The 12,296-nt window shown below is 39.2% G+C and overlaps 1 protein-coding gene across 1 annotated transcript; it reads right to left on the minus strand.

The window, feature by feature from the left end:
* Positions 1-1,207: 1,207 nt before the first annotated feature.
* On the minus strand, positions 1,208-12,153 carry CKAP2 (cytoskeleton associated protein 2). Its single transcript, XM_074931746.1, has 9 exons — positions 12,093-12,153; positions 10,413-10,500; positions 8,799-8,877; positions 6,182-7,005; positions 4,948-5,134; positions 4,199-4,366; positions 3,593-3,665; positions 2,491-2,875; positions 1,208-1,622 (listed from the first exon to the last, which is right to left on the minus strand). Exons 1-9 carry the CDS (start codon positions 12,151-12,153, stop codon positions 1,385-1,387), a joined length of 2,103 nt encoding a protein of 700 aa, XP_074787847.1. The 3' UTR covers positions 1,208-1,384.
* Positions 12,154-12,296: the final 143 nt, after the last annotated feature.

Here is a 12,296-nt window from a genome sequence, read left to right on the forward strand (position 1 = left end):
GCGAGAGACTAATTTGTGGGGAGCTTGGCACTAGTGAGTGAAAAACTTAAACTACAAAATAACTAACAAAAGATAAAGGAAGTGTTTCAGGACAAGCAAGAACAGCTAAATCTGCTTGCAAATTATAGAAGTCTTAGGCAATGAGGGTGGCAGAATGATTTCCACCATTTTGTTTTTCATGCTGGAAAAAGCATTTCCACTTTACAGACTTCTAGGTTAAAATTTTTATTTTATTTTATTTTTTTTTTTAAATCCATGCAGCCCCAGTCAGTGCCCATGACAGGGCAGAAGCAGCACAACACAGATGCTCCAATCAGCTTATGATCTACAAGATGCAGCAGAGTTAGATCCTATTTCCAGAGAACCAAAGCTGCCTGCCTAGACCGTGTCCAAACTGGGACTTGCTTGATCCTACATTACTCTTCATAGTACATGTGGACTTGCTTATTAGTCAGAAGGAGGGTTTCACAGGGTTTCCCTCAGATAAGAGTACACTTAATCAAACTTTTATTAGATGCAAAGATCACATCTGTTCTGCAGACATGATTTAGCTGAAGTCTGAATGCAATGTTGAGTTACAGTTCATATAAACTCCACCTACTGAAGATACGGAAACAGCTTCTGCTGAATGAGGAAAATTTCAGTGTCTGCTCTGACAGTTCTTCCAAGAACAGACTGAAATATCTGAATCTACCATTAGTTTCCCTCCTAAAGTCCGTAAATAAACAAACACAACTCAGTTGATTAGTTTAATAAGGCTACCATATTACAGACTACTGCAAACCAACATTAGAATAGTTACATAGTAATTAGTGTATCAGATCTCATCTAAGGGAGATTATTCAGTCATGAATAAACCCAATAGCTAAGGGATTAGAAATATTAAATTATTTTGTTGAAATAACCCATAAGAATGGATACAACTGTTCAAACTTGGTATACACCTTACTAGCTGCCTTCTGTCTTCAAAACTAATTGTTGCTGTAGTAAACACTGCCCTGTTGGAATGCCTACGTTAATTTCTTAAACTAAAAGGTAGATCATGCAGTTCTAAAGAATCTATAGGAATTGCAACAGGAAAACAGTAGATTAGCAATATACAATCAAACTGTTTTAGGAAGTGTTAAACCTAGTCCTTAATTCAATATTTAAGGAATCATTTAACATAAAGTTACTAATGTTTTGTGAGTACTGAAACAGACCAGGTTTACCACAATTTTGAAAAAAGGCAGAAGCTTATAAATTCATAAATTTAGTAATTCAGGCAAGTTAAGCCATCCATGCAAGTTTTAGGTAGCTCCTCTCTCAAAAGTTGCTAAAAACCAAACACCCACCCAACGTTAAAAAAATCCAGTCTTTAACCACATCTCATTAATGCTGGTTTTCACTCTTCTATGTCAGCACTTGTTTCTTTGAGCGTATTGCTCTGGTTGAGGATAAATGCAGTGGCTTTTGATTCCAATTCTCCCAGCTGTTCAAATGAAAGGACACATGGATCTTGGTCTTTAACAGAGTCCGACAGCTTGCACATCTTCTCCCGAAGGCGTTGAGAGTATCGCAAAGGGGTTACAATTTTCAGGTCTTTGGCACTGGAGTCATTTGCCTCATGATGCATCTTAACACTTAGGAAGATAGGAAAAATAAGTCAGTAAACATAGGCACACCATCATACAGATTACCTCTGTTACATCTATCAGAAATGGCAAGTCATAATTCCTGTTCAAATCTGATTCCCATATCTAAAGGAAACAGGCCCATTCCCATTCATACAGTTAAAACTAGATGTACAATCCTTTTCTTGGGCAAAAGATTTTAGTCTGGAGAACCTCCTGAAAATAGTTTCCAGAAGGAAAATTCCACCCTGTTTCATCAGGGGGAAACTGTTCTTCCTGCTATGAGGGAGAGCAGACAGCTGCCAGGAGCCCAGCTTCAACAGATGCCAAAACTGAGCACAACTTTCTGAAGTCTGATATCTTAGAAGAAACCTTATGGCAAAAAAATTGATTTAGGTGTTATCTGTTCTGTAGATTACTACACAGAATTTTTGCCTCAAGATACAATCAAGATAACCTTCACAGAACAGTTACATCTTGCTCACTTCTCCTGTTTTGTACAACATACAACCACAACTATATTTGAAAAAAGGAGGACTGGAGACAACTACTTTCTCTTTACCTAGCTGAGTGTGGAACTGCTACTGCTATGCAGGGTCTGGGAGGGGATCTTAAGCATGGAATTTATACCTCTGCCAAAGAGGTTTAATGACTCTGTAGTGAGGCATTCAAAAAGCAAAGCACTGAGTAAATAGAGAAACTTATTTAAAAAAATCCTTCTGAAGGAAGTAAGAGGAAGCAATCCTACAAAACTAAGATCTTGAGAGATTTTAGCTAAGTGTTCATAAGTGCAGTGCCTCCCAGTTTCAGCAGGGCACAAACATTGCTGTTACCCCAGACCCTACAAACTTTCCATTGTTATCTAAAGAAATCTTACCATTCCAAGTATGATGTCATCGATGGATTGTGTCTCATTAAATAAGATGTATCGTTCCCCTCAGGAGAATTAACTGCTTGGGCTGTATCTTTTACCCCATCCTCATTCTGCTCTTCTCTTTCACATTTTCCTTTCTTTTTTGTACGTACTTTAGTCTTGTGCTTTTTATTCTTTTTTAGCAAGATCTCATCTCTTGGTTTTAGGTTTAAATCCACTTCTTTTTTTATCAATTCACTGCTAGTCTCCACCTCCTTGTCATTACTGTCTGCTTTTTGGTCATCAGAGCTGAGATCCTTGAAGGCCTCCTGAACCTTCTCTACAGATGAATTTGATTCTTTGTTGACTTCTACTACCTCACTTAAATGAGCTTCTTTCACAGTTTCCCCTAAAATTGAAATATTGAATAAAGTACAGATGTGATTAATTACAACAAAAGAAAAGATAATGTTTTAGAGAGATCTCTAAAGTCTTAAAGCTTTATATGAGAATGAAAGTTAAGTATGTGTTGAGTCTGAGCCACAGAAACTTAAGTTACTAATAATTTTACCCACCTTCAAGAACCTGCAACCTGAAAATTCAGGCTAAGTACATACTGAGAAGTCATTCTCTTTCTTCCCAAGCGCAGCAGCTCTGAACAAGTATTTCAGTCATTATCTGGGATCAAATACTTGTCAGGTTATATTATATTGAACAGGAATGTATATGACTACTTTGCTTGAAAAACTGCAATATTTACTGCCTTTAATTGACACTATGCCATAACACAACTATGCATCTGCTATTGAAGGAGTTTGTGTCAGAGGCAACTGATTCCTAGCTCAAGAACTTTATTTACTCTTTGATTATCAGGCTAAAATAGCTGGACGACATTGCTTTGATAGAGTTTAAGTAGAAAGTTTGAATATGAAAGTATCTCCACTACTCATTTTCAGTTGTGGGCATGTTAAAAAAATTAGTTTAGTCAAAGTCATTTGGAAAGACAACTGAGTACAAAATAATCACAGATAAGTTTCCATTAAATAGAATTTAATATAGGCACAACAGTTAGCTCGTGTTGCCTGTCAAGGCAGACATTTAACTAGAATACATTACTCCAACTTACCATCCTCAGACTTAAAAAGGCTTTCAGTATTTTTCATAGTATTTATTAGTGTGTGGCGTAGTTCATCTTTAGGCTGGAAAAAAATTTGTATTTTTTTAGAAAAACAATTCCAGAGTTAATCATAATTTCATCTTCTTTGGTGTAACAGTTAAAGCAGTACAGACCACATGATGTTCACATTACAAACCCTTTATTTAATGTTGTTCAGCGACATGTCAGAACAAGTGAACGCTGTATTCTCTGTATTTGGTGCACTAAGGCTGTATTTGATGTCCTGAAACCTTGTTGATATTAAAGCACAGGAATTAAGTCCATCAATAAATATAAAAATAAGTTCCGTTTGGGGTTTCTAGTGATACTGTAAGTCTCAATCCTTAATTTCTTCTAGGCAGAACATCATATGAAAATTTGATGATCCTAAACCTTTCATCTTGGAAGTAGTATCTACAGTGGTTATGGAGCAAACCAAATCCAGTTTATGTTCAGGTGGGTCACATGGCTCTCTTACTCTAGAAAGGACTTATGAAATACAACTATTTCTGTTTTCCATATACTGTATTAGCCTGCCTTTATATTTAATCTCAAACTTCAAGACAAGCTGCTCACCATTGCTCCTGCCAAAATGGCCTCCTCATAGACAGCAATAAGCTTTTCAAGAGGGCTCATCTGTTCAAGACGAATACAGCAGATCCAATATTTCGCAAGCTTTTTAGCCCCAGGAATGCTCTGTGTCAGATCATCCAACATGGCACGTACTTCATCACCTTGACATCCCTGAAGTCAACACAAGAGCAGAGATTTAAATGCAGTGAACATTTTGAGGTGCTGTATTTTAGCTGGTTTTGAACTAGAAAGCAAGGGTTTTTCTTTTTTGGAAAGTAACGCTGAAATTTGAAAATGGCAGGTATTTCCAACTGAACTATGATCTTGTATAAGTGAATGACAGTTCTTTTACCCTTCCAAATTAGATTTATACAGTATTGTAAGTAGAAGGGATAGTAGAAAGCATAGACATCTTTAGAACTACTTTAAACCCAACTTTTTCAGAAGTCCAGGCAAGTTTCTACAAATGCAAACTTGTTTTAAAATAACTACTTCATAGCTACTTTCCTTACATTATAGCTTTTCTACTTTATTATGTTACCATTATTGCCTAATCTTACTGGGTAGTTCAGTAAGTTAGTGAAGCTTAAGGAAGAACTAATTTCTTCAGGTATTGACAAAAAGCTATACTATTGCTTAACTTGGGGAGCTATTAGTCCTCTGCATCTGATTCACAGGTCCAGCACACCCATAGGACTTGCATGTTGTAGCAACCTGTATGATTAGAACTTGGTAGGCAAGGAACTGAATACCTGTTCAGTTAACTGCAGACATTCCGAGAGAGTCTTGTTGACCTTTTCACTATGTAATACATGCTCTAAAGAATCACCAGAAGAGAGTTCATGTTCTTCATTTTTAGACTGGGGTCCCAGAAGCACAGATATAGGAGGTCTCCTCATTACTTTTCCTCTAGATACCCTCCATTCATCCAGGCGAGCTCTGCATTTAAGAATATTATTAGCTGAAGTGACAGATTTTTTTTTTTTTTTTTTTTTTTTTTTACACTGAACAACACTAACTAGGGTAAGGCATACAAATATGTACTTTCCAGATAATCCTTGAGTCCTCAGGCTTTAATCCTAAAAGGAACACAGCTGCCATTCAGACTTGCATGGACATTTCAGAACAATGCATATCTATCTGCTTTAGGTTTCTATCAGGTCAGAACACTTTAATCTCTCAACTTCCAGCAACAAGAGACTTAAGCTACAGACCATTTTTTTCAAGAGAGGGTAAAAAAATGCTTTGATTTATTCATCTGTGCCACCTCTCTTCCCTAATCCCACTTCAAACCAGAAAACTAGAAGCCATCTCTAAAGACAGAAAGCATGGAAAGCAGCCCAGAACAAACCTATTGCACAGCTTTTAAAACCTGAAAGTGATGCATGTGTACTTCAGTCTTAATTTATGTTTAATTTCAACCCCAACCCACTAAATCACCAATTTTTAGTAAGTGTGACTTTCTATAAGGAACTCTACCAAGAATACTAAATAACTTCTAAGTGATGAATCTTCACCCCATCATTTAAGCTGCATTCACCAAGTTGAAAAAAACATAATTGACAAGTTCTCTCCTTCAGTCCATAAACATGCTCACTCCTATATACATCCTACAGTGGTTTGTTTTGTTTTTTTTTTTTTAAGCAGTGGCATGCACATACAATTCACTTACAGGATTATCTGTCATGATTAAGGCTGTCACGACCCTTGCCTAAAAGCCAAACAGCTCAAGCAATATACGTTTTTACTTTATAAGTAAAGGGGGCTTACAGCACAGGGCAAGCTGTAAGCCTGAAGAGCTGCTACAATTCTTCCAAATCCTGATTTCTCAACATTAAGTCTACAATTTTAGTCTGCTATCCTTAGGCATAAAGTTCAAACACTCAGTTTTCTTATTTTTCAATGCATCTACAGCAAAAAATAGATATTCTTGGAAATAAGGTCTAAATACCTCCCAAGGTCAAGCTATAACAGTAACTCAGTTACCTCCTCTCTTCTGCTGACTCTTTTGGCAGAACAGATTTTCTGTTGCCATTAGTTTTAGAATCCTGTCCTGACTTTGTACCAGGAACAACAGAAATTGGTTTTGATGGAGCTTCTGTTCTTGCATCTTCATAAAAATCTGCACATTTTTTCATTCTTAGTACTCTGTGGTCAGAATTGTTAGAAGTAGCCTTCAGTGGCTGTGGTGCCCTTCCACCAATCATTTTCTGGACTGTTACTTTCTTTGGTGCTACAGCAGATGTTGCTTGCCATTTCTTCAGACAGGACTGTGAGTTAAGAGCAGCTTTGTCAGATGGTTTGCTCTGGAATGGGAGGACACCAGTTGGTTTTACAGAATTAGGGTTGTTTGTGACTTTGATGGTCTTCTGAACTACACCACAGCTGCTCATGGATAAGGAACTTGGTGCTGGTTTGGTGGCAGAAGGAAGAATCTTCTTGTCTGTCAAAGAACTATTTTCTCCCTCATTTTTTGGTGCTTTTCGGAAGGAGTTTATCTTGGATTGGATAACTTTGCCACGATACGTACCAAGCGCTGGTTTCTTTGGTAGGCTAATACTTGAATTTTGTTTATCTCCAATCAACTGCTTCTTTTTTATGCTTTTTATTTGCAAGAAAGACTTGGTAATTGACACACGCTGAGATTTTATTTCAGTAACTTCATCCTTGGAAGCACAATCTTCAGGATTATAGTTTGTCCCTGATATGGAATTTGTCAGTCTGATTGTGGAAGAGTTTAAAATAACATTTTTTTTGGAGGTTCTGCTTAGTTGGCCCCATGACAGTTTATTGGAATTCTCTTTATTTTCCTGAAATCAAAAGCATATCCACGGAGATGTTAGAAGTACATTCATGCTGCATGTTACTTACTTCCAAAGAGGCTTTCACTCACTTACAGGACTAAAGTGTTTAACAGTAAATTCCACTTTAAAAGTATCTACAAGAGTAATGTATATATACCGAGTAGAATATTTGTCATCTATTACAGCAGAATTCACATTAAAAAAGTCAAATAAGGATTCTTTAAACTCTGCTTTAGAAGTAAAAAGGCTTAACCTGAGGGCTACACTCTTCTTACAGAAACACCACTCTCAAAACAACTGCTGGCTTTTAACTGCCAAAATCCCCTTCTAAGAGTCATAAAGTAGAAGTGTGCTTTAGGATGTATATAGTCAAAAGCAGCAGTATCTCAGTTTGCATACCCCATCACTTAATGGCAGCACTATTTCTCTACTTAGTGTGGATAGCCTACTAACACAAGGTAGTAAAGCCTTTAATCGGGTATTAGGATATGTTTCCAGAAGAGGGAGATTTTTCTTCTTACTAATGAGTTGTAGGATGCCATAGTTAAGAATGGACATGCATGTTTTATATGGGCTTACTACTCCGTGGAACTCTCAACCATGTGTTCTTAGCATAACCCTAGCCAAGAGTCCACAAGAAGCAGGACCTAGTCTTTTCTGCCAAAGATGCTGCTCTACAGCAACTAATTCAACGTTGTCCAAGCAGCAGCTTATGGAAGAGGGAAAGATCCAAAGGCAGGGAAAAAAAAGTGAATGACACATGGAAGTCTGCAGAAGCTGATATTCTCCTTTGAAGAAGATGTCCTTGAACTGTAAGAAAACTACACTGCACTCAATTCCTGGTCTGTCATTCAGCCTTAGAAGTTAGATTTGAGCAAGCCAATAACTAGAGCTTCTTGGGTACAAGGGCTGTTATTTCAGGAAGGTATGCAGTTTAGCTCAAATTTAAAGTCACATGAGACATTAACACAGACCAAAATATCTCCCTTCAGGAAATTTCTAAAAACACTTTGTTCTCATTCTTGGAATTTTTCCCCACACTACTCAGTTTTGAAGTTTTAAGGGTTTTGCTTTCCTCAAAGAATACTATGTGCCTCAGATCTTTGAGTACCCAAACTCAAAACCATCTAACATGAACACAGGTCTGTGTCTAGGTTTTTTCCCCTCATCTTTACCTGAGAGCAGGCATGGAGAAGAATCTGTATGTCACTATTTCTAAACAGAACAACCATGTGCATCTTAATTCTGGAAAAGTGACACAAAGTGTTATAGGGAAGACATTCCCTTGAACTCTGATGAGGTATTAGCATCTACTGACTATATTAGATTTGCCACCATCGCAACTGAAAAAAAAAGCCACACACATGCAACAGCTACTGTTGTTTGGAAAAAACAAAAAAACTAACAGAGTACAGTAGAAGAATTGTACTCTGTTAGAGGACAGAAGACCTTGCTCAGATTGTAGATAACTTTCCCCAAAGACTATCAAAAGAGTTCTGGGAGTCCTAAAAAAGTTGTTAAAATGTAATCATTATTTCAGCAATAACAGTATTCTCTTTAACACCCATTCCAATCAGGTACAAACTGAGTATCAATATGATCCATTACATACAGTAACGCAACAGCTCTCCAAGGAGCATATAATAAGCAGTCACTGAATGAAGTTTTAACAAACTGCACCTCTTTATCTGCAAGCTTCTTGTGCTCTGGAAATCGTATACCGTAAATACGGCTTGAGTGGAATGTTGTAGCCAGAGAAACAGAGTGCCATCAGTATTTGAATACAGTCAAAAACTTACCATTTCTGGCTTTGAAGATATTGAGAGCTGTATTTTGGCTTGCAGTTTATTGCTAGTTGCTCTCCTGGTTTTGCTACGGCTTAAAAAAAAAAAAAAGGCATTTTAAGTTATAGAATCATTTAAGAAGGAAGAGACCTTTAAGATCAAGTCCAATGATAAACATAACACTGCCAAGTCTACCACTAAACCATGTCCTTATGTGGCACATCTAAAGGTCTTTTAAATACCTCAGGGACAGCGATTCAACCACTTCTCTGGGCAGCCCGTTCCAGTGCTTCGTAACCTTTTCAGTGAAGAAGTTTGTCATAATAACCAATCTGAATCTCCCCTGGCACGACTTGAGGCAATTTCCTCTCATCCTATCACTTGTTACTTGGGGGGTAGGGGGGTGGGGAGGGGAAAGGCAGACACCCAACTCACTACAACCTCCTTTCAGGTGGTCAACAGTGTAGAACAGCAATAACTCCGCATCAGCTGCAAACTAAAAGCATTCATCATCCCCACATACATGATGGCTCTAAACAATGAGCTAAACAAAGACCATGAAAACCTCTGGAATTTAATAGCTGGAGAATAAACTGAGAGCAAGAAAAAGTAAAGTAGATCAAATGCTAAATTGAGAGTATTGCTACAATGAAAGTAGTTGGCACTGATTTTTTTTTAACACAAGATAGTTCTCTACAACACAAAAGCACTTGCCTTTTCCTGCTACACAGAACAAGTCTTTGACAGATTTATCCTTGTCATTTATGTGTATTTTATATTCAAAGGTCATTGTTCAGTTAGATTTGTACTACCAAGTGGTTCTGTACTACTGACACAGGCCCATGCTACCTCGAGTATACAAAATGTCAAGCAAGACTTCCTTCCCATTTAGATTGGAACAAATTTGAGATTGAAATTTACCATTTGCAAAAACATTGCTACACCATGAACTAATGTTAAGAGTTAGAACCTTCTGTACTCCTTCACACCACTGTCATCTCTAGAGAAACTCCTGTTATTAGGTTTTATACTACATGTCTAGACTTTAGAGTGGAAGATTTAAATACAAGTCAATAAAAAGAAGCACTACAAATTGTTGATAAGTGCCCACATGCTCTTTACAGAACATTATGCCTACATGCTCTTTACAGAACATTATGCCTACGTGATGAACATCACATGTTCTGGGTTTTATAACAGTATATTTGTTTATAGCATAAAATAATGAATTAATAACAACAAAACCACAATGAAGCTTGATCAGGTGGATTGTGAACACATGTAGCATAGCCTGAGTAGAAAGAAGAGAAAAAAATTTTATTTGCAGAAGGAAGGTTATAGAGGCAAAGTGGCATCTGAAATAAGAGCTCTGCCATGAAGGTATCCTGTCCTGTCTCAGTCTCTAGAGGAGCACATAATATCGTCCATGAATCGGATCTATTATGCATTTGGTTAACAAAAACTTTCAGTATTTGCTGACAATAAAAGGACTTTAGGAAATTCATGTGGTCACCAGTCTTGTTGTGTGGTCTCACTTTTTGGTTGAGGTTCTCTGCAAGAACAGCTATTTGTCTCTTCCATCAAATATAGACCTTTCTAAAGGAGTATAATCCATAGCAGATACACTACCTGATCGATGCCTGGTTTTCTTGACTGAGCACACCAGAAAAAGTCTTTTTTCTTGATAGATATTCTTCAACTTTTTGTCGTCTTTGTTCTAGTGAGTTTAAAAAAGACTTATTAAGTTTTCAGCTAAAACAGTAATTCCAAATTTTGTCACTTAGAAAAAAAGGCAATTAAAATAGCATCAAGACATTATGAAACAGACACTGTAGATATAATAAAATGTTAATATTAAAGATTTTCTTAGTTTTAGACATTCATTTCTTGAGAAAGACTATATTCAAGGAGTGGTTGAATGCAATTTCACAGCTATACAAGATGACTATTTTGCTGCATTAGGCTAAAAGAAACACGATTTTGCAATGGGAAGAAGTCAAGCTTACTCTTCCGGGTGCCTGTGCAGTATTTCGCATACTTGGCGCGTTGGTTCAGCAAGCACACTTTTCACTTGTGACAGTAGTAAGATATGTCTAGCACATGTGAAAAACACCATGCACGTGAACCCAACTGACCATCTGCAAAATCATTTGCTTCCCTTCCATTGTCATCTGCACAAATGTTGGGACCAACAGCAGCGTTAATAACAGCACAAGATGATCGCATCCTCACAGTCAGTCTAGACAGTTAAGACTCCAAGTCTTACAATTGTTTCACATGCAGTGGAGTGTTAAGCAAGAAGTTAAAGCATAATCTTTGACTCAGAACAATTCCTTCATGGCATTGCACCATCATCCATCAGACAGGCTTATTCAGCAGTGGAAGTCTTCAATGCACTCACATATAGAACCCAACTTCTGTCCCTCCTAGGCCGGCATAAATCCCCTTTTGAATCTCTTTGCACATGTTCTTTATCTTTCCTATTTTGACTTGCCCATTGTTCTTGATTCATGCTTCAGAAATCTCTGCAAGGTCCAACAACATGTCCCCTCAACACCGAGATATTTCTGTATTACAGAAGTTGAGACTGTAGGAATTGCTAAAACATTATTGCTTTTGAGGACCTGAACGTTAATCCTTGATTAGGCACTTGATTGCACACACTCCGTAAAGGTGAAGAGGTGTACAGAGATGTGTGTACCTTCCAAGAGATGCTGCACAACAGCAAACTCAGCGTGCATCCTAGAGCCTCCCAGGCACCTTCCGCTCCAGAAACTCGGGTCTTACAGCACAGCCCCATTAAAACAATTCAGTTCGTTTAACTTGCAGAAGCCAAACCGTTCAAAAAGTAACAAACTGAAGAGCGCAGGCGTAGATACGAGCATTCGCTTGTTTCGACAGAATGGTCTGAAGTTGATGCGTGCCTTTTGTCACGAAGAAAGGCTTTCACTTCAGAAGCCCTGCCGAGGGGGCAGGGGGAGCAGAAAGCACCGGCCCCAGCCCTTCGAGGGGAAGGTGAAGTCTCACAGACCCGCTCACACCCACCGGTCAGAAGCTCTAAGGCCACGGGCGCTGCTGCCAGGACCTGCCCAGTCTCCGACCCCGGCTGAGGCTCTTGCCCTTATCTCCCGCTTCCCGGGGAGAGCGACCAGCTCCGCTGTCCCACCAGCTCCTGCCCTACCCTCCGCGGCCTAGCCCGGAGCTACGCGGGTCGATAACGACAGGCAGCCTCGGCTTGACACGACCGGGAGAGGAGAGCGGCTCGGCCCCTTGGGTGTCTCCCGGCGCCCCCCCGCCCCGCAGCCTTACCTCGGTACTCCGGCTCGGACCTGCGGCTGGCCGAGAGCTGTAAGGGAGGCCGCGCCGCCATGCCGCTGGCGGGGAATGGCTCCCACGGGCCGTTTGAATCACCCGCCGCACCGCGCCTCCCTGATTGGGCCAGCCGCGGCGCTTGAACTGGCCAATGGCGAGCGGGGGGGGCGGGGCCGGCTGCGCCCGGTGCGGCGGCCGCGC

Source organism: Athene noctua, chromosome 1 (genome assembly GCF_965140245.1).
Source record: "Athene noctua chromosome 1, bAthNoc1.hap1.1, whole genome shotgun sequence".
NCBI lineage: Eukaryota > Metazoa > Chordata > Aves > Strigiformes > Strigidae > Athene > Athene noctua.

What these genes read in the sequence shown, in the direction of transcription:
- CKAP2 (XM_074931746.1), bottom strand. Translation starts at nt 12,153, where the DNA reads ATGGCGGCGCGGCCTCCCTTACAGCTCTCGGCCAGCCGCAGGTCCGAG. An exon ending in GAAAACCAGGCATCGATCAG is followed by an intron (nt 8,878 to 10,412) that starts GTAGTGTATCTG and finishes TTTTTTTTTAAG; the next exon opens with CCGTAGCAAAACCAGGAGAG. An exon ending in GTCTGCAGTTAACTGAACAG is followed by an intron (nt 4,367 to 4,947) that starts GTATTCAGTTCC and finishes TGTTGACTTCAG; the next exon opens with GGATGTCAAGGTGATGAAGT.